The following is a 25,810-nucleotide window of genomic DNA, read 5'->3' as shown; positions in this document are numbered from 1 at the left end:
TTACAGTGTAAATGTCAGTGTGGTCCCTGATGTCTAGAGTCAGTGTTGGACGGTTAAAAATGGCCTCTCTCTTTGACTCTGAGATGCTGTTTGTTTGCACAGCCGTTCAGGTTGGGATAATCTTCAGGTTCAGTGTGCACCTATCAGAAGGCAAGAGCTGCTCAGGTCAGAACTGCTGCCATCCACTAATCTAATTCTTCATGTGCTGAGGCAGGAGAGATGTTGACTGATATGGCTGGTTCTACTCAGCTCGGATACCAGTGGGCATTAGCAAGGGCTGCTCCCCACACAGAGGGGGAACATTGTTTCACATGTGAAGTCATGTGTTGTTTCACTAGAGCCTGTGTAGAAAATTAGCACCAGCCTTCAGCCATTCCTTTATGTTCTAAAGCCACTCTACCTAAGCCCCATCTAGATTTACTTCCAGTAGATCTAGCTTTAAATTCCAATAATATACACATTACAAGCTTTAAGATTTTGATTCCTGGAGCATTTAAAATAGAAAACGGCAGTTCACTTTTTATACAAAAAGCCACTTCTTCGTTTGTTGTCATGGACATCTCTCCCGCACTCTCCTCCCCCAATTCTTAATCTTAATCAAGGGCATTGGGGATTTAGAGGCCAGAGCTGCAGCTGACCGGTGACCCAAGGCCTAGCTTTGATGACCGACCTCACGAACGCATAGCCAAGGTCTTGGGGCCGAAGGGAGGAATGACCCCTGACCCATTAAAGTCACCACTGATTCGCAAAGGGTTAACAGCTATCAGGGTCCAGTGGGTGGGGAGCTGACGATCCCATTCCACGAACACCACCAGCAGCTCTTTAATCAACAATCAGGCCATTAAATCACTGTTTCAGAGAGCCGAGCCAAAGTGCAATCATTTCCATTTTAATGAGGCCATCGCAGCCTAGACACGTGCTTGTTTTTCACAGAGGCAAAAAATAAATAAATAAATAAGAAATGGGAAGAGTGATTAAACTATTTAAGAGTTAATTCGATGCAGCGTATTTGTATGGAAAAGTACATTATAGACATGTACGAGCGCTTTTAATTTATCAAATGTAATTTGCGGTGATTTAGTAAGCAGCAAACAAATTAGAAAACAATTATAACAGGGTGTTTGTTAGCCCAGGCAGACGAGACAGGGGGGGAGAGAGAGAGAGAGAGCAAGAACAGAAAAATGATAGAAAAACATGTCAACATAAAGCTCAAAAAACAGCTCAAGTCGACCTTTTGGTTTCTTTCCTGCTCTACTCAGCCTCCTCAAGGCCAGCAACAGGAGCAGGTCTGGAGCTCTGCAGACATGCCCAGGAGGCCTAACTGAACATGCCATACTTCACCAGAAGGCCCCAGAAGGCTTGGAGTGTGTGTGTGTGTTTCGTGTGGGTGCTGGGGATTGGGGGTGGGGGTGTAAGTTGTGGAGATCTGGTGCCCTGAAGCACTAAGAATGATGAAGAGCCTCAGCAGCAAAAACAAGGGCCTCAATGACAGAGTGGCTTCCTCTCTGTCCGCCATGTTTCATATCAATACAATTAAAGCAGTCAGTTCTGCTTTACACTATTACTGATACATTATTACCAACGTTTTTAACCTAAACTGCAGCGCTAGCCCAGCGGCTCCATGAGGTTACGTGATGGTGCACAGCGCTTACATGTGAAGTTCAATATGAAGATGAACGAGGGGAATATGAAGGGAATAACTCAAGCTGAGTTAAAGTAAAGACTTTTCTTAGAATCCTCAGAGGATGCTTAAGGTGGAGAAAGGCAATCCATAGCATGGATCGTACCTCAGGGATAAAAATGTGGTGGTTGGGGAAAATGGAGACATAAACAATGAATTAGAATGAGTAAAGGATTTAATCATAGGCTTTAACAAGCTCATTATAGTAGACACTTAAAACAGCCAGGAAAAATGATGGAGTCTATTGAAACACACTGCCAGTTAGAGAGGGAGTGACAGAACCCTTAAAGGGGACATTTCAAAATTCTACAAATGTAGTCATTTAGAATCAATATGTTTTTTAGAGAAACCCTTTCTAGAACTGTTTCAGAGAACTGTTACGACAGTGGTGACAGGAAAGAGACATTTAAAGCAACATACGATTTTCTTTAGTTGCAGAGTGCAATTAACTTTTTCAGCACTGTCCTGAAATCAAGTGGGAGTGCAGGGTTTCCTACCCATCCTCTAAAGGTAACATAGTGCAGTTTCTGCAGTGCTGCATGAGGACATGTTGGCAAGTTGAAACCCTGGATGGAACACCTCTTTGAAGCAAGCAATTTAAATAAAATAGTCAAAACTATAGTAGATATCTCGATAACATAATTGTACTAGGTTAGGTCTTCAGGAGTTGCCTGGACAGTTTAAACGAGGGCAGAGATCAAGAGCTTGTAATTGATAAGTGTTTGAGTGTGGGGTGATGGTAAATCAGAAGGTGACTGATTCAACAGGATTAAACTTGAGTGAATGGGTGTGATGCTGTACAGTAGGTTTAAAGAGCAGCACTTGCTCAGTGCTGACCTGAAGACCTCTACATCATTCTCACTGATAAAATAACGGCTGCTGAATTCCTGCCTTTAAAAACTGGATGCCATTGCTTAGTTCTCTTGTTTAGTTACTGAAACTCCCACTAGGGTCAGGGCTGTCTTTCAGGGCTTGAGATTACATATCAACTACTGTTACAAACATTATCAGCGGTCTGGGAAGACAGGCCACATGTCATTTATCTGTTGTCTGAAGTCTGCATTTGGTCAGATGGCTGTGTGTCTTATGCTTGGCCTTTTTTTAGCTTGTCTGACTCACTTTCACGGCTGAAGAAAGTCTATATTAGCTTTTCACTTTTTCTGCAGCAATCCACAGGAGAGTCTCTCTCTCTTTCTCTCTCTCGCCCTCCCGTCTCTCGTCCCTCGTCCACTCACAGGTAGCAGAGTCTCTCCTCTTCCTCCTCCACCAAACCCCTGGGACACAGGAAGATTTGAAACAACTCAAGTCACATTGCAGTCTTTTTTTTTTTTCCTAGCCTAGGGCAAAGGGACACTCATGGCTGAGCAATGTTTCAAACTTCATTCCACAGCATTGACTTCAGTCACAGTTTGACCTTCTCCAGAGCAGTGTTAGGTCAGGGAAAGTCCACTCAAATAGAACAAAACACTTTGTTGCACTTTAAAAGTGGTCAAAATAGAGGTCATGTGGGTCTTTCAACAAATCAACCCAAAAAAGTCATCTGTGGCAGTTGTAGGACTGCATAAAACACAGCTATTTCATTCAGAGAGAATGGCCTACCTGCATGTCTAACTACCTACCAGCCTTATACTGCTAAACTAAATCCCTTATACAAAATACGTCCAAAAGCACTGACCACATTAAGGAGCTACACTGCTTACATAGCACTCAACAGCACACACAGCTTGTAAATTAACATCCAGCTGAATTCTCTGTTGGCTCTATTTAGTACATTTGATCTGGAGTGGTTATCAGATCTGAAAGAATGCTAATGATAATATCAAATCATAGCAAATCTTCCAAAATCCAATCTAAAACTACCCCAGACGAGGAAAGCCTTTTCCTGTAGCAACACGGAGATAACAAACCCCCGTCGGTACCACGGTCAGATGATGAATGAATCAAACATTTGGACATATTCAAACTTTAATACCGTTTAGACTGCTGTGCTACTGTGTGTGATGAGTCAATTTGCCTTGGGCCTTCTGGGACCACTTCTGATATCAGCTCAGCACAGTTGCGTTCAGTCTGTGTTGAGTAATACTGGAAACACTGCTGATTCAAATAAGAAGAACATTACATGGCGGAGAGCCTGCTGACGTGCCTTCAGTCAAACAGCTTTCAGGAAATTTCACTGGTGTGGTGTCACTGGCGTCTTTAGAGCCAAAGGTGAAATACGTTATTCATGTATTGTAAGCATGGATGACACAGTGACAGTTCGCTGGAAGAGAACGGTTTAAAAAATAAATAAAAAAAGCAAAGAAAGTAAAAAAAGAGCTGCTCTAAGCAATGCATAATCTTTTTTGTCTCTTTAGTGTATTAAACACACTACAAGGCTAAATGTACTACAGTTGCCATGGTAAATTACCACAGTGTCCCAAAAAACAAAGTACTAATGTTCCCTCAGATATTAAACCCTTTCAGAGCTGCAAAACAAAAAATAAGTGCATTTGAAGAATCAATCAAACATTACCTTTGTCAGGCTTTGACAACATGCACTTCCTGGTAGAACATTTTCAGGAGGAGATATAAAAAATAAAACTACCACATGACCGACCACATAACCCAGACGTCCTGGTTTGTAGAAAATAACCCCCCCCCCCTTGAAAATGTATTAATTATTGTTGTTAATTACATTTTTGTCCAGAGTACGGTGTGTAAATGTTTTTTTTTAATAGTATTGCTAAATTGGAGATAACATTCTGTACTCATATGTAGTTTAAAAACCATCTGCCGTTGTTAAAATGTATATTATATGCACAGAGCTCTAACATTAACATTGACTCTGTCCAAAACAAAAAGCCCTGACAGGTCGAGCTCCCCTCCATCCAATTTAATGAGCCATTGTATCCGTAGTGGCCACATCCTGCGAGGAGGCTCCTCTGGCGCGGTTCTGCTGCTGCCTTGCAGCTAACTCCTGTCACAGGAGGTCACACAGAGCTGCATGCGTCACACTGCATACCAACAGGTGAACCATGACAATACGGACATGGTGGGGAAGCACGCGTCTTGAAGGATAAAGGAAACGAAAGGAAATGGCATCATGCTTTCTACAACGGCAGATGGGTGCTGTTTCCTGCGATCAGTGCGGCTGTTATTCTTAGGAATGCCTTCATCCAAACAGTGGTTTATTCAGGTGCTCTCCTATACAATGACCTTATCTTTCCTATTCTCACTCTTCCTATTGGGACTCTCAATTTAACACAGCAGGAACTTGGACACTTCCTCGTATTTGATGGAAAAAAGATACTGTATTGTAAACAGTAGCTACTGCTTTTTAAAGAGGAGGATGAACTCCTTTGGATCTGGAAGAATATATCATCCATTGTTAAGCTGAGCCTAGCTAAAGCCCAATATACATTGCAACATACATCTGTTGTTTTTCTCTATATATAAATTGCATGAGTCACATTAGATGTCATATTGCTTTGAGGTGGCTTAATGAACTAGTTTATTCTCCATAGAGGGGGTCCCCCACATGACCATGTTTAAAGGAACACTAGTAAGTATTTTTCCCTTAAAATTACTGCATAGAAAATAACTGTGATGTCTCACTGACATGTGATAGGGAGAATAGAGCCTCTCTCACTGTTATTCCAGGCTCAGCACTGCAGAAACTGTACTATGTAACTCTTGGTGTAGGGTTGGAAACCAATACACTGCCCCTTAACTAGTGTTCCTTTAAAACAGGTTTAGTAGAGAGTTTGAGTGTGATGTCCGTTTCATAACATGAAGAAAAATATGTGAGAAAATGATTGACTGTGTCTTTAATGGGGTGATAAACCAAATCGCAGTCTTAACCAAACTCGCCGTTCATAAATCCTGGGCTCATCGCACTGAATGTTACCTGTAGGCAGCGATTTCTATGTCCAGTGCCATTTTCTCACTGAGCAGCTCCTCGTAGTCTTCAGCCTGCTCTTTTATTTGTTCCTGTAGGTCAGCCTCCTCTTCCTGCAGTTGGCAGATGAGGGTCTAAACACACACAGAGTGTGTAAGCAGCTGCTTCTTGTTAGAGCTGCAGTGTGGAAGGTATCAGTGTAATGACTTCTTACCTCCAGCTCCTCCATCTTCAGCAGATGAGCCTCTTTCTTTGCTTCAATCTCAGCCTCCAGCTCCTCACCACACTCCTCTAGCTCAGCTACTTCCTTCTGCAGCTCAGCAATCTAGACACAAAACATTTCTGATTATATGCTTGACGGATATTAGCAGCAAGAAATGAACTTGATTTGAATCATGTACAATTCCTGCTTAAACACACAAGACAATTATAGACAATTCGTTTAAACTTGCACTTTATAAAATTCAAATTCAGATGTAACTGGACAATAACACCCAGCCCAAGTTATACATATAGTCAGGCAAACACGGCGTGCAAAGGCATACAGTGTTGACACTGCAGCTTGTCCGTCAGTGAGTGATGCCTACTCCATCATTACGAAGGCATGCGTGTTCTTATGAAGCCTACTGGAATTTCAGGTCGCCGATGGTCCTTACTACAAAAAGAACTCAGAGAGCAGTCTGCCCCACCTCAGGGCAGTCCCTCCCTGTGAGTAATTACTGTAATCAGGTAAGCTAAACACTCAACTGGCAGAGATGGATGGAGAGTGTGGGCTCTGTTTCTCTTTCAGGTTTCAGGTAGATCACACGAGGCTCATAGCAGCTTTATTAAAGGGACAATAGGCCATCATTCAGGCCCTGGGTTTTGGGCTGGGGTCTATGAAGCTTGTCTGTCTGTCCTTAGTCTGAGAAGAAGCAGTAATGCATTCTTTATTGCGTACAACAGAGCAGAGGACGCCTGATTTTACCAGAAACAGCTGTTTGTGTTGCCAAGCTACATTTAATAATAGTTCATTTTACTTCCAGAGTAAATTTCATATTAGTAGCATCTCAATGTATTTTACAAACGTTTAAGTACTTTAGGGAAAAAATACATTCATAACATAGATCAGATGAATTATAGCTCAATTATAGATAAATATAAGAGCAGTAGTATTAAAACCATTATTAAAATTCTAATTCAACTGAGGCTTTCTTTTGTTCTTTCTTTCTTTCTTGGATTGTTGTCTAATTAAAGGTGAAGCTCCACTGTCTAGAGACATAATAACAGAAAGCGGCCTCTATATAATATAAACCAGGCTGCTGACACCCATCACAGGCCACAGGATTAAAGCAGGAAGGAGAAACAGATAGAGAGACAGAAAGAGAGACAGAGATATGTAGAAAGCAAAAAAAAGAGTGTGAGTGAAGAGTGCAAGATGGTGAAAAACAATGAAAGAAGGGAAGAAGTGGAGGAAATGAAGAGAGGTGAAAAGCGAGCTTTCCATCATCCTGATTTGTGTGTTGCAGATTAAGGAAGAAACATGCAGTGTTACGAGAGCAGTGCCGTTTCTGAGGAACCGTTTATTTTGCGAGTGGTATATGACCACAGCAGTATAATTAGAACCAAACTGCTGTGTTTGTTATTGCAAATGAAAAGGTGTCAGCCGTGACCAACTGATGATTTTCCTGCCCTCCAGAATGTAAACTGAGGGCGACAAATGGTTCTCAGTCATGTCATGGTGAAATCCTTCTCAGATGACTCTTCTCTGTCGATATTATGGCTTTAAATTATGATTGTTTCTGTAATTGATTAAGACAAACCTATTATTTGATTAATCAACTAATAGAATTTTTATCTTTTAATCTTCTCCTTTTGATGTTATATTTGCAGCAACCAGAAATGAAACAAGAAATACATTTTTTTAAAATTCTAAAATTCATTTTCTAGTTTTCTTGCTCGAAAATGGTTTAATGTGTTTATGAAGCCCTGATGTCTAAATGAAAAAAAACAAAACAAATGGTCTCAGTCTGGTATGCTAGGCATGGCAGACAAATCATGACTATTTTTAGACTTTTCTATTTTTTGTATTTCAACTATTTTGTTGAAAAGCATGAACTGAAATGAGGATATTGCTCTATTCCTGCTTTATATATGGGTAATATTGACTTATTTTTGCTGTTTCGGATCACTTAAGGTTGGAATGTCTCCAAACTCAGGAGACGGCTAACTGCATTACAGACAAAACAAAAGTGCTACATTCAAACAACAGTCTTTTTTCCCCTAAAAAACGCTCCATTCCATCTTAAAAGACTCTTAGCGTCTGAATGTAAACAACCAGAACTGCGTTTACCCACAATCATAGACAGTCCCTTTAACTCTAGAGCTAGAAACTCCGATTTTACTCTTCCTAATGCAAACAGGTTATCATCTGTATCGTCTCTTTGGAAATATCTCCTGAGAATAGAGAATCTTGTATTTAATACATTCATTCTTTCATTCATTGTCTGTAATTGATTATTCAGTTCAGGGCTGCAGTGGGTCTGGAGCCTACCTGGAATCACTGGATGCAAGGACAGAACACACCCTGGAGAGGGCCACAATCCTTCGCAGGGCGACACTCACACATTCTTTAACGACCATTTTAACCAGAAATTGAATTTGATCTGAATTTTGCCCAATACTATATTTCCAAATGTTTGTAGACATGGTTTAGAATGAATGAATTCAGCTACTTTAGGCTGCACCCAGTGTGGACACAGATCTTCAACTGGTCAGGTACAGCATGTATAAATTCTAGGGGTGGGACTTTAATGCGTTAATTTCGATGAATTAATTACGGGGAAAATAACGAAATCTAAAAATTTAACGCATTTTAATCGCACTTTGCACCATGGAACGTTTCTCAGTGCATGAGTTCCAGACGTACAGATTACAACGACGCACAATGTGATGAACATGACGGAGATGACGGAACAGACTACGGTGGTGGATGGGAAATTTAAATACAAGAAACTTCCAGATGGAAGTACAAAAAAAAATGTTGTTATTTGCACTTTATGCAGGAAGCAGTTTACATATCACAGGAGCACTTCCACCGTTCGTTACCACAATTCACTGGGAGTAGACTGGTGGGAAAATAAACAAGATTTTGAATTTAAGCTTATGTTCATTGATTCATTTATCAACCAAACTTCAATCAATATCTCTCATGCTAAATATTGAAATGTGATTAAAATGTGATTAATTTCAATTAATTAATTACAAAGCTTCTAATTAATTCATTTAATTTTTTTTTTTTTAATCAAGCCCCATTCTAATAAATTCCATAGCAAAGCATGAAATGGAATGGGACGCTCTGGAGCAGCTGCACATGAGCCTAAGGATAAGCTGCTCAGTGACCAACTGTTGCTGAAAAGGGTATAGTGGTGTGGTGTTTATGAGCCAGACACAATGCAACAACAGAGGAAATATTGGATGAGCAAGTGTCAAAAACTTTTGACTCTAGTAAATAGCATTACGGGGCTAAGACTTTGTCTTTGCACCCCCCCCCCTCTTTTTTTTCTCTCCAAAAAACACAAAACAAAACCAAAACTTAGATCTCTCTCAGTGAAAGTGCAGTTGACAGGTAAGGTTTTATTACCGTGGCTCTCCAGGGGCCCTGCTCGAATGTGTGAAGTTTATGAAGTTTACTGGGGGGAGACAAGTGATGGCAGACTATGAAATGTATTGTTCATAATGGAAGACAGTGAGCGAGAAATAAACACTGCAGCCCTCACAACTCCCAGCGCTATTTCTCAGTGTAAACACTTTGGTCAGCAGGAACACTCCTGTCTTATTCGCTGCCTGTCATTCACACACATAGAGGAGCCCCCTCCTCACCTCCTCCAATCTCCTGACCACTCTCAGAGCTCCTGACCACACCTTTGCACCATTAGAGCAAGAGACGGAGGCGGATATCTGGTGTTGAAGCAGCATCCAGCCTCAGTGGGCTCCAGATCTAGAGGAATCTTTAGTGTGAAAATGACCCAGAGCTGTGCTGAAAGATCAGGTCACTGGACTTAAGGGCAGAGTTACTCACCAGATCCTTTAGAGAGTTCACGTCCATCTCTTTGGAGACGTCCTTCACTTTCCCTCCTGTCGGTTTTCCCATCTGCTTCTCCTTCCCCTCTCCTCTGGCTGTGATGGCAGCCTTGGGCTCAAACTGTTAACACAACACAGTCCAGTTCAATCACTCACATTGACCCACCATGTAAAACTGACTCTGGTGTATACAGCGAACTGTGGGGATGGATCGTTTATCTCCACTTACACTAGCTCGCCCTCTTTCCCAATTAAGGCAAACATAAATATCAGTGAAAGGAAAGCAAATGAAGGTAAGCCACAGCGATGAGCCAAAAATCCGCCGGTAATTATCATCAGTCCAGGACCCAATCACTATCAATTGTGACTGAGACAATTACACCTTGTGCGATGGTAATGAAGCCCAGACTCTATTCTAGGTCCAGGATCCAGCTGGTACACAACAAGAGAGAGGAGAACAAAACACAGAAAAGGGAGGAATTCAATAAATTTTAGGCAACTTTTCAGAACAAGGCCTAGGGCTTCTTTCTCATACACACAAAGGTTTAAAATCATGTCTTTGTGGTTTGTTTCCATTGAATTCCATGAATTACAGGAGCTAAGCCCAAACAACTCTTATTCCAGCTAACATTTACCTCAAAAAAATCTATCTACCCTTGTCCGTTTATAAAAGAAAGCTGATCTGTTGGGGATTAATCAAATGTTAATTAATTAATTAATTCATTCATTCATTCATTATCTGTAACCCTTATCCAGTTCAGGGTCGCGGTGGGTCCAGAGCCTACCTGGAATCATTGGGCGCAAGGCTGGAATACACCCTGGAGGGGGCGCCAGTCCTTCACAGGGCAACACCGACACACACATTCACTCACACCTACGGACACTTTTGAGTCGCCAATCCACCTACCAACATGTGTTTTTGGACTGTGGGAGGAAACCGGAGCACCCAGAGGAAACCCACGCAGACACAGGGAGAACACACCAACTCCTCACAGACAGTCACCCGGAGGAAACCCACGCAGACACAGGGAGAACACACCACACTCCTCACAGACAGTCACCCGGAGCTTGAATCGAACCCACAACCTCCAGGTCCCTGGAGCTGTGTGACTGCGACACTACCTGCTGCACCACCGTGCCGCCCCAAATGTTAATTTGTGTAGTTTAATAAATCCTATTGGATATGTGTGTGGGTTTATTAGATGTTATTAGTAAAGCATGAGAATTGTTGTTTGGCCCTTGTGGATACTCTACAAGACATGGAAGATTCAGATAACATTTGTCAGCTAAATACATGGTCACACAACAAGATAAGAAGGCTTTTTTAGAGTCTCTAGAAACCAGCCTCCCAGAGCAGTTTCCCTCTCCAGACGCATGCCCCTGGGAAGGAGTTCAGGGCTGTGATTACTGACTGTGACCCCAGTGTAAAACTGCTGTTCTTGGGGCAGAGGGGTCAGAGGGCACTAGTGCTAGAGGATGACCTCTGAGAAGCCCACTCTTCTCATAAACCACTGAGAACACAATAGAGCTCTGTGCTGGGAAGCAGCAGTGGACAGAGCTCCTACGGAGTTTGTAAAGTGGGAAAGAAAAACACACACTCCAGTCTGACCATAGTGTGTGAAATCTCGGGTTTAGACCCAGTGTGGTTGTAGCTGGGTGCTGTAAACATGGACAGTGGGGACGTAAAAGAGTTTTTTTTTGCTTTTTTTTAAAATTTAATTAAAGTTGATGCTCATAATTTCAATCCAATATTTTTTTAAATAAAATTCAGAGTATTGTTTCACACCATTTGCTAATTGGGAGACCTCCGAACTTTGAGAAGCATGAAAAGAGATGAGGATGTGGCTCTATTCCTACTTTTATAGTTACATTACTTAAAGGGAACGTCTACGATTGTGAGAAAACAGTTCTAACTCCTAGGAATTCTAGGATTTTCTTTTTTTCAGATATCTTTTCAGAAATTGTTAGTCAATGGTGTCTGGTAGTTAAAAACATAAGCATTTTTGATGATAATATACTACATGGCATATTACTGTAACAAACTTAATGAGTAGCATGAGACACTTATTTATCTTCATATTCTCATCTCTAGGATCTACGAGTGATAAAACCCTGATAGTCACAGTACGCTCAGCATTTAGTTCAGGGCCAAAATGGACAATATATAAACCAACTAATAAAAATTATTTTGGTACAATGGCAATATACTCAACTGCTTATAATAGTAAAAATTAGTATTAATTATAATAATCTTTAAAAATACGATGAAATAATACATGTTTATTTAGAATACAATGGCAGATTTAGTTTATATTTTGTGATCTAATCCAATGTTATTTGAAGTGAAACCTCATACAAAAACTTTGAAACACTGTAAATAAATAACAGTAGTAGAAACGAACAGAATTGCATGTTTTTGCCAAATTACTTTTTTCCCACTCGGAGACAGCCAGGGTTGACGTCAGATGACTCAAAACGAAACTGAAAGTAAACACAGTTGTTCAAGTGTTTGAGCAAAAAACTTAGTCATAATAGCAGAGAAATACAGCAGAAACTCATTTGTAACTTGAGCTGTTTACGTTTGTAGCACTTTCACTAATGCAGTTAGCTGTCTCCCGAGTTTGGAGACATTTCCACCTTAAGTGGATAAAACGGCAGAAGTCAGTATTACCCACATATGGTGCAGGGATAGCATAGGGTGACCAGATGTCCTCTTTTACCCGGACATGTCTTTTTTAGATTTAAATGTCCCGGCAGAATTTCACAAACGTCCGGGATTTAGTTTTTCTAGAGCTTGCATAGAATTTCGAGAAGTTTCGTTCACAAACTAGTCCCGCCCTCCCCTACTCCGATTGGTTCACTTGAGTGAGAAGGGGGCCTGGTGAAGTAGCCTAAAATCTTCTGATTGGACGGTCTGACTGTAGAGCTACCGTTATTGGTCGATAAACTTCTCTGTAAACATTTAATTGGTCAGTCTGCACGTCAGTAGTCCTTGTTTACGTCAGGCAACGCTCATGTACCGACCCTCATCTCGAGCAGCTATGCCGAAACGGAAATGTAAGTTCTCGGATGAATTAAAAAAGAAATTCCCATGTTTTGTGTAGTAAATAAAGGTGTAAAAGACCTAAAAGCACACATAGGTTCAGCTAAGAATACAACGAGGGGCGAGAGCTCATCACTCATAGCGAATGGTGAGAAAACATATTTATGAATTATATAAAAAAGTGTTTTTGAATACAATCCTGAACTATACCTGGAACTGACTAGAAATCTGGGAGTCTGCTAACCTCATGTAAGAAAACACAGACCGAAGGTGCTACAAAATAAACACTTCAAGTTACACATGAGTTTCTGTGGTAATTCATATTGCGAATAAAAACTTACAGACAAGTTAACCGTCAACCATGTACAAGTTACAGTCGTTTCTTACTCAAACATACAGTCTTAGCCTAATAGATAATAGATAGGAGGGCAGTTTGTCTTCCTGTGAGAAGCGTAGTTCTCCAGAATCGCCTACATTGCCTATAAACCTCTTCTTTTCAAGTTTTCCAGGGCAATCCAACATTGTATATTTTATTGAGAAAAGAGTTTATCCTAATCAACACCCTTGGCAACCGAAGGCTTTCAGTGCTGTCCTAAGAATTAAAATAAACCTCAGAAGTCTGTGTTTACTCTAGAAGGATGTGTAAACACTGTCACTAGTTCTGTTTTTTCATTGTTGTGTTCTACCAGAAGTCTGATATAATTTCAATTCATAGAATAATTAGAATCATTTCAAGTCAGCAGGGGTATTGTTTTAAGGTTACATTTAGGGCCTGAACTGAAGGCCTAGCTCTAATAGTTTTATATCTATATATAGCTATGTATCTGTCAGGTTGGTGGCCTAATGTAAGCTAATGTTGGAGTATATTATTAAGTTATGATAGCGACTCATAAATCATGTGTAAAATAATATAAGGCGTCCAATAAATATGTTGGGGAGGGGCACACTCCTGGTAATTACGGCACTGGATTGAACAAACGTAGAATGTGTAGAAGGCTTAGTGTCAGTGAAGAACAGACTATAAATGTATCCATAATGCACCTGTAGGCTCTCTGCCAGCTGGTGGTAATATTCCTTGATATCCATGATGGCTGGGGTGATGTCGATGGAGGGGAATTGCAGAGCCACTCCAGGAGCTTCTTTATCTCCAGTCTCAGGTTCAGAAAGGCTCTCAACTCTCTGTGGACCAACATAACATTAAGAGGTTACATGTTTGTCTTCAGGTTGCAATACACGGTCCTCTAAAACCGAACACAACGCTCATTAATCTCACCCTTGTGAAAAGTATATGCAAGCCATCCCCTAAACATTAATAATGAGCATGCAGAAGATGTACCAAGGGAATGTGAGATGTTTGGAATGTCCTGATAATGGTAGATGTCAATAAAAAAAAACAAGTGCATGTCTCTTTTCATTTAATATTCCACAACAGCTCTCAGCCATGAGTTATGGAGCGTGGCGCTGAGGGAGTGTGTTAAATGTGGGATGCCACAGTGATACAGGGAGAAAAAAAACACACACTGATGAAGTTTCCTCTGCCTCTAGCACTACTCTGCCCCTAGCTCCCAACGCAGATATGAGCGACCAGTCTGTCTATCACCTCTGGAGGGAAAAAGGGAATAAGGGAGGAGAATGAGAGGTGGGGAGAGAGAGAGAAAGAACTGGCACAGGAAAATAAAAAAGGTGCAGAAGGCAAGGTAGAGATAAGAATGATGAGCTAGAGAGAATACCTAAGAGAGACAGAAACAGGAGATAGAGGTATAGGGAGGGTTCAGGGGAAAAGGTATAGAAAGCAAGGCAGAGATAAGGAGAATGAGAGAGAGAGAGAGAGAGAGAGGGGGGGGGGGGCAGGCACAGAGAAAGCTTTTTTAAAGCCCTTCTTATTATGTGGGCCAAAGCTCTATCATCTGTGACATCTAACTCACCCAGGCCAACTCTTGGCTGCTATCTCACACCCTCTCTCACTTCTTTCTCATGTCATACCAAAATAGAGAGTGCACACAGCTGATGAAAGTGGGCACAGCAGTCTTTTCTCTGGACTCTACCACTGGACGTTTGGTTGAAGTGGTAATCGTACATATCATCACTGTAGGAACATTTTTAGCTTTTTCATGTTTTAACATCATTTGGAAAAAGCCACCGACCACCAGAAATGGTCAGAGATAGCAATAAAACCTTTTAACATTAAAGCTGCAGTCCTTAAGACTTAGTTTTCATTGAAAGCAGTAGAATAGGGGCAGAATATTATAATAAACTATATATATTATCTTTTATGCTCTTTATTGTATGTCTTAACAAATGTGTAGTCAACAAAAAAAATAGTAAACAGTAGTACTCAGGCTTGCTAACACTGATATTTTTTATTTGTTTATTTTTTTGCTTGTATGTTTTGAAAAAAATCAAAATAAAAATTAAACACATCTATCACAATTCCCAGGCAAATTTAAGGCTATCTTTTTTCTTTAACTAACTGTTTTAAACATTATCTAAGCACATAAATAGATCCCTGAGTGAACGATTTTAATAGTTTAATAATAAACACTTCTGATCGGTAATGCATAAAATTTCTCCGTATTTTCTTCATTCATTCATTATCTGTAAGCGCTTATTCAGTTTAGGGTCGCAGTGGGTCCAGAGCCTACCTGGAATCATTGGACGCAAGGTGGGGAGTCCTTCACAGGGCAACACGCCAGTCCTTCACAGGGCAACACACACTCACACATTCACTCACACCTACGGACACTTTTGAGTCGCCAATCCACCTACCAGTGTGTGTTTTTGGACTGTGGGATGAAACGGGAGCACCCGGAGGAAACCCACGCAGACACAGGGAGAACACACCACACTCCTCACAGACAGTCACCCGGAGGAAACCCACGCAGACAGAGAGAACACACCACACTCCTCACAGACAGTCACCCGGAGGAAACCCACGCAGACACAGGGAGAACACACCACACTCCTCACAGACAGTCACCCGGAGGAAACCCACGCAGACACAGGGAGAACACACCACACTCCTCACAGACAGTCACCCGGAGGAAACCCACGCAGACACAGGGAGAACACACCACACTCCTCACAGACAGTCACCCGGAGGAAACCCACGCAGACACAGGGAGAACACACCACACTCCTCACAGACAGTCACCCGGAGGAAACCCACGCAGACACAGGGAGAATACACCACACTCCTCACAGACATTCACCCGGAGGAAACCCACGCAGACACAGAGAGAACACACCACACTCCTCACAGACAGTCACCCGGAGGAAACCCACGCAGACACAGGGAGAATATACCACACTCCTCACAGACAGTCAACCGGAGGAAACCCACGCAGACACAGAGAGAACACACCACACTCCTCACAGACAGTCACCCGGAGGAAACCCACGCAGACACAGGGAGAATACACCACACTCCTCACAGACATTCACCCGGAGGAAACCCACGCAGACACAGGGAGAATACACCACACTCCTCACAGACATTCACCCGGAGGAAACCCACGCAGACACAGGGAGAATATACCACACTCCTCACAGACAGTCAACCGGAGGAAACCCACGCAGACACAGAGAGAACACACCACACTCCTCACAGACAGTCACCCGGAGGAAACCCACGCAGACACAGGGAGAACACACCACACTCCTCACAGACAGTCACCCGGAGGAAACCCACGCAGACACAGGGAGAATACACCACACTCCTCACAGACATTCACCCGGAGGAAACCCACGCAGACACAGGGAGAACACACCACACTCCTCACAGACAGTCACCCGGAGGAAACCCACGCAGACACAGAGAGAACACACCACACTCCTCACAGACAGTCACCCGGAGGAAACCCACGCAGACACAGGGAGAATATACCACACTCCTCACAGACAGTCAACCGGAGGAAACCCACGCAGACACAGAGAGAACACACCACACTCCTCACAGACAGTCACCCAGAGGAAACCCACGCAGACACAGGGAGAACACACCACACTCCTCACAGAGGAGTATTGAGGATATAAATGATTTTTTGTAGAGACAATACATATCTGCATTAAATAGTTTAAAACCAAATAACAGTTATATAATTCAGTGCTGATAAAAATTAAAACAGTATATAACAAGAAGACATTTGCTTCAAGAAGTTTGAACTGAGTAAAAATATCAACACTGACTACTCATCAGATTCATCCAGTCAGAAAGGAGACCACACCACAACCCATGTTTAAAAGCGCTCTTCCACATTCTCACCAGTGAAGACCCTAAATCACCAACAGCGTCATTGTACATTTTTTACATTTTTTGCACAGACTACCATCTGCTTACCAGAGTTCAAAAAACGTTTAATGAATGAGAATTAGAGAAAATGCCACACAATCATCTAGTGTTGGAACAGGGCTTACCAAACAAAGCTAAGTCAGAACTAGATCTACCACTGAAAATGTATCTGCTTGTTTACATATGATAATATATGGTTTTTGGTGGAATATTTATCTGTGTTTTCTTATTATGGCCCAGGGGTAGAGTCACTGTCACACATCTCCAGGTTTCAGGGGTTGTGAGTTCAAACCCTGCTTCGGGTCACTGCCTGTGAGGACTGTGAGGTGTGTTCTCCCTGCGACAGAACACTTGTGCTGCGCAATAAAATGTTCATCTTCTCCTACAACTTTCACTTAACATTTGAAATGCTCAGCTAGACCTCCACTACACCTGGGAATATAATGCAGTATTAAAGAATAACACCTTATCATTTCTGATTGTAACGTTAACTGACATGGCCTAGAGTTACAAGGTCACCTGGAAGTTTCAGCGTGGAAGTGTGTAAGGGAAGGCAGCTTGTGTCAAGCACACAGGGGTTGAGTCCCTCCTTACCAGCTGATGCTTTTGCTCCATTTCAGCCAGCTGCCCTTCATAGATGGACACTTGATCTCTGAGTGCCAGACAGTCAGCAGTGATGGCGTCCACCTCCTGCAGGGGGCAGTGGTGATTAGCAGGAGAGATACCACACACACACAAACACAAACACAAATACACAACCGTCAGTTTCACCACCACTCTCTGCCTAGTGCTGAGCTACTGAGCTTCCACCTCTCCACCACCTGCTGTTACACACTGCAATGCAGGCAGCTCGAGCAGGAGGAGCTTTCGGATGCATGGCCAGCAGCCACACACACACACACAAACACACACATATACACATTGAGACAGCCTGTCCTCTGCCCATGTGAGACACTGCCGTTTTTATTTAGCTCATCTGGGCTTCTTAAGTGCCTGATTAATTGGCAATGAATTCAATTACTCCGAGCAATCAGCATTTGCATGTGAATGTGCCAGTGTGGTGGAGGAAGTGGAGGAAGCTTGTTTCTTTCTCCTCCAAACCTCAGAGCTGGCACAGCGGGTGCTTTTTCACCGTTATCTCAATCCCAACACAAGCCTGATGCTGGACGGAGTCTAGACACAGTCTTAGCAATCGTTAGCGTGTCCCTTCCTCGATTTTACGCTTTAGCACCATCCTCGTGCGAAAAGCCTGAATGCAAACCAGGCCGGAGCCTGCAGCCATGTTTTTTAATTTCAGCTCAGCGTTTTCATTAGAAAGCTCATATCGCTAAAAGTCTTTAAAGTGGAGTCGAAATACTGTTTGATGTAGTAGGTAAATTATACAATACGGTCCATATATGGCAACTAAGCTTCTTGTTTTGATGTAATTGCTTTTTAAATGGACATATATGCACCTATCCAGCCTGAAGTCATGCAGTCCCACCCATTCATAAAACTGAAGCTACAAGTAGTGTTTTAGTCCAAAGAATACTGCAGGGTAGCCTATGAGAAGGGAGCTCATTTACATATATCCCTCTCAGCAGGGCCTATTTTATTCCAAAGTATAAAGCGGGTCTGGAAAGCATTCATGATCAATCACAATAAGCTTTCACTGCAATGGAAGCCTTCAAGAGATCTGTTGAATAAAGTGTTATATTTCATAAATGTTTTATGAGAGAAAACTGTTTAACGGATGTTTACATGCACCGTCCTTACGCAGTTTAAATATGGTATTGAAGAAGGCCTCTCTAGTATACCGTCTTTCATCACTAAGCAGATAGCGAACCTAATTACCCATCGCTGTTATGAAAAAGGGGATTCAACACATTCCTCATGTTACTACTGAACCCGTCACCTCTGTCTTTCACTGCTCTCTGAGTCTCCACCATGCCTTTCATTCTCTCTGCATTTTACAGCAGCTTCTCTCTCTCTCTCTCTCTCTCTCCTCAGCTGTCCTCCATTGAGCCCAGCCCCACTCTGTTCTGCATCTGGCAGGGAGATATGAACGGCTGAAAGAGTGAATTACGAGATGTAGTAACAGCTTTCCCACATCTGCTCTTTTACTGGAAGAAATGTGCGGTGACATGTGTGGAGTGACGGCTCATGTTTCAGCAAAGCTGCTGGCCCACAGTCAGCGTGGAACGACTAATCAACGTCCTCCAGAACAGAACTGGAAACAGCAGCTGTGCTGAGCCACTCCTGGAGCAGCAGGCAGTCTTCTCTGCTGGAGGCAGGCCGCAGCCAGGGCCATGTCAATTCACACATTAGTCCCAAAGCCCAGGAAAACACTGCCATCTACCGGTGAGAGTAATGCACTTACTGGGCATCTTAAAGACATTCTATAAAGGATAAATCCTTTTTTTTTCATTATAAAAGGATCATTACACTGACACCTAGTGGCGTGAATGTATCTGAGTGCTGATCCTATTTTAATCCGGCCACTCTCGTGGGAACACATGATGTTCTCAGTTCTGAGACAGGGGTTAAACTGCGCAAACCGTTTGTAATCTCACCAAAGGAAGGAATGCATTATTAAAACAGAATGCTGCATATGAGCCCAAGATACGCATGGCCAATGCCAAGCATGGACTGGAAGGGTATAAGGGCTGTGGTGCTGTGTTAGTGTGTTCTCTGGAGTGAGTTGGGAGTGGCATTTGGAAACCAGAACTAAACATCAACATCAGCACCTGATCTCACTCATGTTAATGTGTTTGAAGGCAATCAGATGCCTTTAGAAATGTGTTAAAACAGACTGTAAAGTTGTCTTAGAAGAGTACAGGCCTTTACTGTTGCAATGGGGAGAAACAACATTATTCATTATTCATCAAAAAATGACAGCAGCCAGTGTGTAAAATGTTTGGCCATATAGTGTAAATACACCACCCAGTAAACAAGGAGCGTCCCTGGACGTTCAAAATAGGTCTAAAAGTAGTCTGTCTGTCAAGGACATATTTTAAACGTCAACGGACGTCCAAAATCCATCGTAATAAGTTAGTTAAGTGGTGACCAATCGATAACGTCAGTGGACGTCCAAAATACGTCTAATAATCGTCTTTCCAATGTCTGTGTTTGGACGTCTTTTCAACTTTCATTTTCAACTTTGAGAGAACGTTGATTAGACGGCAGTCATTACGTTATTTCAACGTCGAATCAACGGCTAAATGTTTACTGGGTAGAGTCTTGTAGCACCAGTGCAAAACAGAAAAAGTTAAACATGTCTTGGCTGATCATCTACATATAAAGTAAATGGAAAATTGCATACGATTAAAGCAATCTGAACAGCTGCTTAAAGGTAATTGTTTGGTAATGGAATTTACATAATGTCTGCAGACAGCTAGATTACATTTCCCTGGATCTGTAGAATTTGATTGCAATTATTCTGGGTGAAATGTAGTAACAGTAGAGACAGAAACTTTACAGCATTCACATCATTACCACGGCAACATCCTCGCGCTCCAGTTGGACGAGAGTCCGTTGCTCCACGACCTTGTCATACTTCATCTGCATGGACTGTAATACTTTCTTCAGCTCTTCGGTCTCACATAAAATCTCTGCCTAGTGGGTAATAAAGGAAACAAATGCACATTATATAAGGCCAAGTCCACCATGTTCTCCAGCACAGTATGTTGCTTCAAACACAGATATGCCTAAAGGCACTCATTTCCAAAGTATTTCATTAGAAACACACAGGCATGCTCCGTATATTTGTCTATATTTACATTAACTGGAAAAGCTGCTGGGAAAAGTTAAAGTACAGTACACTGAGGGCTGCCATGGCCATGAAGTTGTAACTGTTAATCACAGTATAAACAATTTCAATACATTACAGGCTCAAATAGGCTGTTTAAACATCTAGGTCAAATAATAAATGTTTAATTTTGTGTTAACCAATACATACCACAAGCCTTGCGCTCGGTGATTCTGGGTAGAGTCCAGAAACACCACCATCCTGAGCTGGATAAGCAGTTACACAACATTTAGTCTGGTGTAATGTGAATGAAAGTATGTGGCTTTTGTGCAACCTTTCTTTGCCTGGATTGGCAGGATTCTTCTCTGAAGCCTTTGATCGAACTAGAGAACACAGGGCAGGGGGTCAAAGACCTGATCTCTCCAGACTCTCACTGTATTATGATCAAATCACAGTGATCAGATTTTAATGTAGGGCTGTGTCATATTCATTCATTCATTATCTGTAACCCTTATCCAGTTCAGGGTCACGGTGGGTCCAGAGCCTACCTGGAATCATTGGGCGCAAGGCGGGAATACACCCTGGAGGAGGTGCCAGTCCTTCACAGGGCAACACAGACACATTCACTCACACACTCACGGACACTTTTGAGTCGCCAATCCACCTACCAACGTGTGTTTTTGGACTGTGGGAGGAAACCGGAGCACCCGGAGGATACCCACGCCGACATGGATATAATTATATTAGTAATATTCAGACTCGTTTACGTAATGACGTCATGCAGTAACCGATAATACTGCATACGTCATTTAGACACGGTGAAGTGTGGTGGAAAGTGGACAAATTTGCTCCACAGAAGTGAAGGGACTTATGGAGGGGGTTTGGTTATAAAATATCAGACGTACAATAAACCACGGTATTATGTTAGAAATGAATATGTTAAATATATTTGATTTAATATAATTAATATAACACTGATTTTGCTGCAGTAGTCTGTTTTTGACATTAATAAAATTAATACTATTTTTCAGTGTTTCTTTTTTAATTGCCAAGAATATCGTTATCACCAAAACACCCTGAAATATCACATTATTATATTAGAGCCATATCGCCCACCCCTATTTTAATGCCAGGTGTAAACCCTCCAAAGCTGCCGCTACAGCTCTGGTTGATGGAGATGGGCAATATTCTTTAGGTTTAGATGAATGACTAAGGATTTGGCCTCAGTGTAGTCTAGTATTTATATTTTAGTAAAACAGGAAATCATGGATTTCTGGTTAAGATTCCTGATAAACATTCAGTTACTTACGAGTATGGAACTCTAAGACTGTGCTTGTGGTATATGTTCATTCATCCATTATTATTATTATTATCGTTATACTTATATAGCGCCTTTCTAGACACCCAAGGACGCTTTACAATCTACACTGCTCAGAACGCTCAATTCACACACACTGGCGAGAAGCGGCAGCCAAACGCGCACAGCGTACTCTCAACCAGAAACGACCGTCCACCTGGAGGACTGCATCGGGCACTAGGGTTTAACCCAGGACAGAGCGCCAATCCATATCTGGGCTCACACATACAGACATTCATTCACACACCAGGACAGTTATTAGAGAAGCCAATTCACCTACCCTCCATGTTTTTGGACTGTGGGAGGAAACCGGAGCCCCCGGAGGAAACCCACGCAGACACGGGGAGAACATGGAAACTCCACCCAGATGGGACTTGAACCCAAGATCCCAGCGCTGGGAGGCGAACGTGCTAACCACCAAGCCACCGTGCCGCCCATCTGTAACCCTTGTGCTTATCTGTAACCCTTATCCAGTTCAGGGTCACGGTGGGTCCAGAGCCTACCTGGAATCATTGGGCACAAGGTCGGAATACACCCTGGAGGGGGCGCCAGTCCTTCACAGGACTCACACATTCACGCCTATGGACAACTTTGGGTCGCCAATCCACCTACCAACGTTTGTTTTTAGATTGTGGGAGGAAACCTCCACATGAAATTTAAAATACGTTTAGTACAGAATCTCTAGGTGCCAATATAACACTAGGTGTCAGTATAACTGCTATTTCAGAGAAGAAAGGCTTTTATTCACCTTTAAATATCCATTTTTCAAGCATGGAGACGAATGGAGTCTTCAGAAAACTATACTGTACTGTGATGTAAGATATTCAAAATGATAACAGTAACACACTGCCAGATTGTCCACACCTTCTCTGCACGCAGTTTCTGGATGACGGCTTCCAGGCCAGGGTCTGAAGGGCTGATGCAGAGGGAGGTGGAGGAGCTCGGCTTGACTCCCAATCTCTCCTCCAGCTCCATGATCTGAGCCTCCAGAGACTCATTCTCCTCCTCCAGGCAGCGGGCCTCACACACACAAACACACACCATATGACACTATGAGTACTAGGAACTGATTGACCTGCTGGAATTGGAACTGATCAAAAAGGCATATACTGTAATGTAAATTTTATGGCCATATTTCTGTTTCTAGAGTAATGGAGTTTAATTAGTCTTCCCCAACCTTCATGTATGTCCCAAAGGTGTGTAGAAACTTTGTATGTAATTCTGTAGCAGTTACACACGGACCTAAGGTCACAATGCCCAATGGCAAGTGCAGCCTGGAAGAGTCTAAAATGCCCCCGCAATGGCTGTAGTGTAGCGCCACTTCATTCTCTTGCCTCAATGCCATGAAATCCCCTGAGTAATGTTCCAAATTCTAGTGCAGCACCTTCACAGAAGGGTATAGAAAATGATAATGAAAGTGAAATGAAGGAACGAAGAGTCTCGAGGATGTGCTGTGTCTGAAGCATTTCATACGTGTGCGAACTATTCTGCACCCAGCCTCAAACTGCTGCCTCTCCCACTCTCACCACATCGATGAGGACAGCCAGGCGATCGTTGAGGGCAGCGATTATGGAGCGCTCCTGGGTAAACCGTGCCACGCCTGCCCGGGTCAGAGCTCGAGCTGCCGCAAAGTCCGGCTCAGGATACTCCATCACTGACACTCCACCCCTAACAAACACACCATCCTTTCTTTGTCAAGGTTGTTTGTTCTTAACCCATGGGCGAATACATTACGAGTGAGAAAACACCTATGAAGAGAACAAGCTCAACCACTAAAACAATCCTGTCATCTGATCAATATTTACTAGTCAAATGAATGCAACTGTATTTTTTAAAAAGTAAATAAAAGACAATACACTACATTTTCTGTTATGGCCTAGGCACCCTACACTACAAGCAAAACTCACAAGCAGCTGCTGATACAGTGGGGATGAGTGTGTAGACTGTATTCTATGTAACTGAGGAAGAAATGTAAAATACAAGATGGATGGTAAAAACAGACCTAGCAGATGAGCGGAGGATCTGAGCTCCACATCGCTGACTGACCGCTGCAGCTTGACTCCACTGCTGCTCCTCAAACAGCCTACGGTAAGATGACACTCTCAGCAAAGCCATGTCTGCTCTGGAGCTGTCCAACTGTAGGTAAAAAAAGGTGGCTGTGGCATTACCCTGAGGGCTTTATACACTGCAGAGCTGAGAATGTCACATTCACACGAAGCATCTATCACTGTGACCAAGACACACTAACTATAGGAATGGTGTCAGCAGAAAAATGTTTCACATCAGAGCAAAACAACTCGGCCTTTCAGTCTGTGTTGGACTTCAGCATTCGAGTAACTTCTACTTCTACTGAACCAGTGCAGTGCGCAGGTTGTTCTTGATGAAGTCTGGAAATAACAGTAGATTAAAGATTGGTTTAAACAGCTATGATCAAGTCATCACTGAAGCTATAATCAGTTCCCAAATTAAAGTCAAAATCCACAGATTTTAATGAGAAATGAGCAAAGCAGGATTACAGAGAAACGTAATGGGAGATTAGAACCAGCTGTCACAGTGTTTACTACAGTGAGCACTGGGAGGAAAAAAGAAACCAAAAAAGCTACTTTTGCCTTACAATGCTTTAAAATGCTACCTCTGCACAACCCAATTTATGGTCTCAAACACTTTAAGGCTGCTAGCAGCTCTACAAATTAAATCTGGACGAGGCCACAGCTGTTCACTGAACCAGGTGACGACCTCATGAAGCTGATTGAGAGAACGCTGAAAGTGTGCAAAGCTCTCATCAAATCAAAAGGTAGTTACTTTGAAGAATCTAAAGTATAAAACATATTCTGGTTTGTTTAAAGGCTAAGCACCAGCTCTATGAAAGTGTCAAACAAATAAATACAGTGGTTGAGTTCCTAACTTGTGTTTATTGAGAGTCAGAAAACATGTTATTTCTTACTAATTCAAGGAATAAGGTTTAAAAGACCGTTGGTCCCCCGCCCCCTCAACGGTGTTGGGAAACTCTAATAGGCGTCTTGCCTGTGACGTAGATGGTGGACAACAACTCTAGAAGCTGCACTTAATTTAATGCAAAATGACGAAAAGGTGTGTTGTTTTTTGGCTGCAATCATTCAATGTACAGTGGGACATCTGTGAACAAATGGCCCAAAGATCCCAAAATATCCAGAAAATGGACTAAATTTGTCCACTTTAAACGGACACTTTGGAAAGGACCATCCGCTCACTCCGTTATCTGTAGCTCATTTCACTGGCGCTTTTCCAACAATATGGGCATGTAAGGACACCAACGAAAGGTGTTCAAGAGCCTCTGTAACATGGAGGTAAACAGGGTAAGGACACTCACTTCGCCTGTTTTAGTTGGTGTTAGTTAACGTTAGCTTATATATAGTGTTTATAGTGTCGGATGAATTCGAGTTCGACTTCGATCACATTTATAAGAATAACGGTACCTCTACATTTGAGTTTAGCTTATTGCTAGGCTATTGTCATGAATAATGTTGGTTATTTAGCTAGATACTGTCATAACAGTCAGTCATAACGGTGTTTTACCGCGGCGTTGTTCAGCTGTTGTCCACCAGTGACGTCACGGTCGCGTTCAAGAATTTCCGTAGAGAGCTCGGGTTTTTCCGTCAATTTAATAAAATTGTCAGTTTTAAAGCAAATTAGGCAGCTATTTTCATTTTAATTCATACTTATATCTGTCAGTAACTACAATAATGTGAAATATTCATGGAGGTCCATTAAGTGGTGCTTAGCCTTTTTTTGTTTA

At 42.3% G+C, this 25,810-nt stretch overlaps 1 protein-coding gene across 1 annotated transcript; it reads right to left on the bottom strand.

Moving 5' to 3' along the window:
- Positions 1-1,942: 1,942 nt before the first annotated feature.
- Positions 1,943-24,383, bottom strand: vimr2 (vimentin-related 2). Its single transcript, XM_066650026.1, has 11 exons — positions 24,284-24,383; positions 24,038-24,171; positions 23,562-23,703; positions 22,900-23,055; positions 20,426-20,545; positions 17,546-17,641; positions 13,705-13,842; positions 9,619-9,741; positions 5,773-5,883; positions 5,568-5,692; positions 1,943-2,955 (listed from the first exon to the last, which is right to left on the bottom strand). Exons 2-11 carry the CDS (start codon positions 24,148-24,150, stop codon positions 2,913-2,915), a joined length of 1,167 nt encoding a protein of 388 aa, XP_066506123.1. The 5' UTR covers positions 24,151-24,171; positions 24,284-24,383; the 3' UTR covers positions 1,943-2,912.
- Positions 24,384-25,810: the final 1,427 nt, after the last annotated feature.

This window comes from Hoplias malabaricus, chromosome 17, assembly GCF_029633855.1.
Source record: "Hoplias malabaricus isolate fHopMal1 chromosome 17, fHopMal1.hap1, whole genome shotgun sequence".
Lineage (NCBI taxonomy): Eukaryota > Metazoa > Chordata > Actinopteri > Characiformes > Erythrinidae > Hoplias > Hoplias malabaricus.
This window is presented reverse-complemented; position numbering and strand designations above follow the sequence as displayed.

Excerpts from the sequence above, each read along its gene's own strand:
- vimr2 (XM_066650026.1), bottom strand. The coding sequence starts at position 24,150 with ATGGCTTTGCTGAGAGTGTCATCTTACCGTAGGCTGTTTGAGGAGCAG. Across the intron at positions 23,704-24,037 it reads ATCCTCCGCTCATCTGCTAG|GGGTGGAGTGTCAGTGATGG; the intron begins GTCTGTTTTTAC and ends TGTGTTTGTTAG. Across the intron at positions 23,056-23,561 it reads TGGCTGTCCTCATCGATGTG|GCCCGCTGCCTGGAGGAGGA; the intron begins GTGAGAGTGGGA and ends TGTGTGTGTGAG.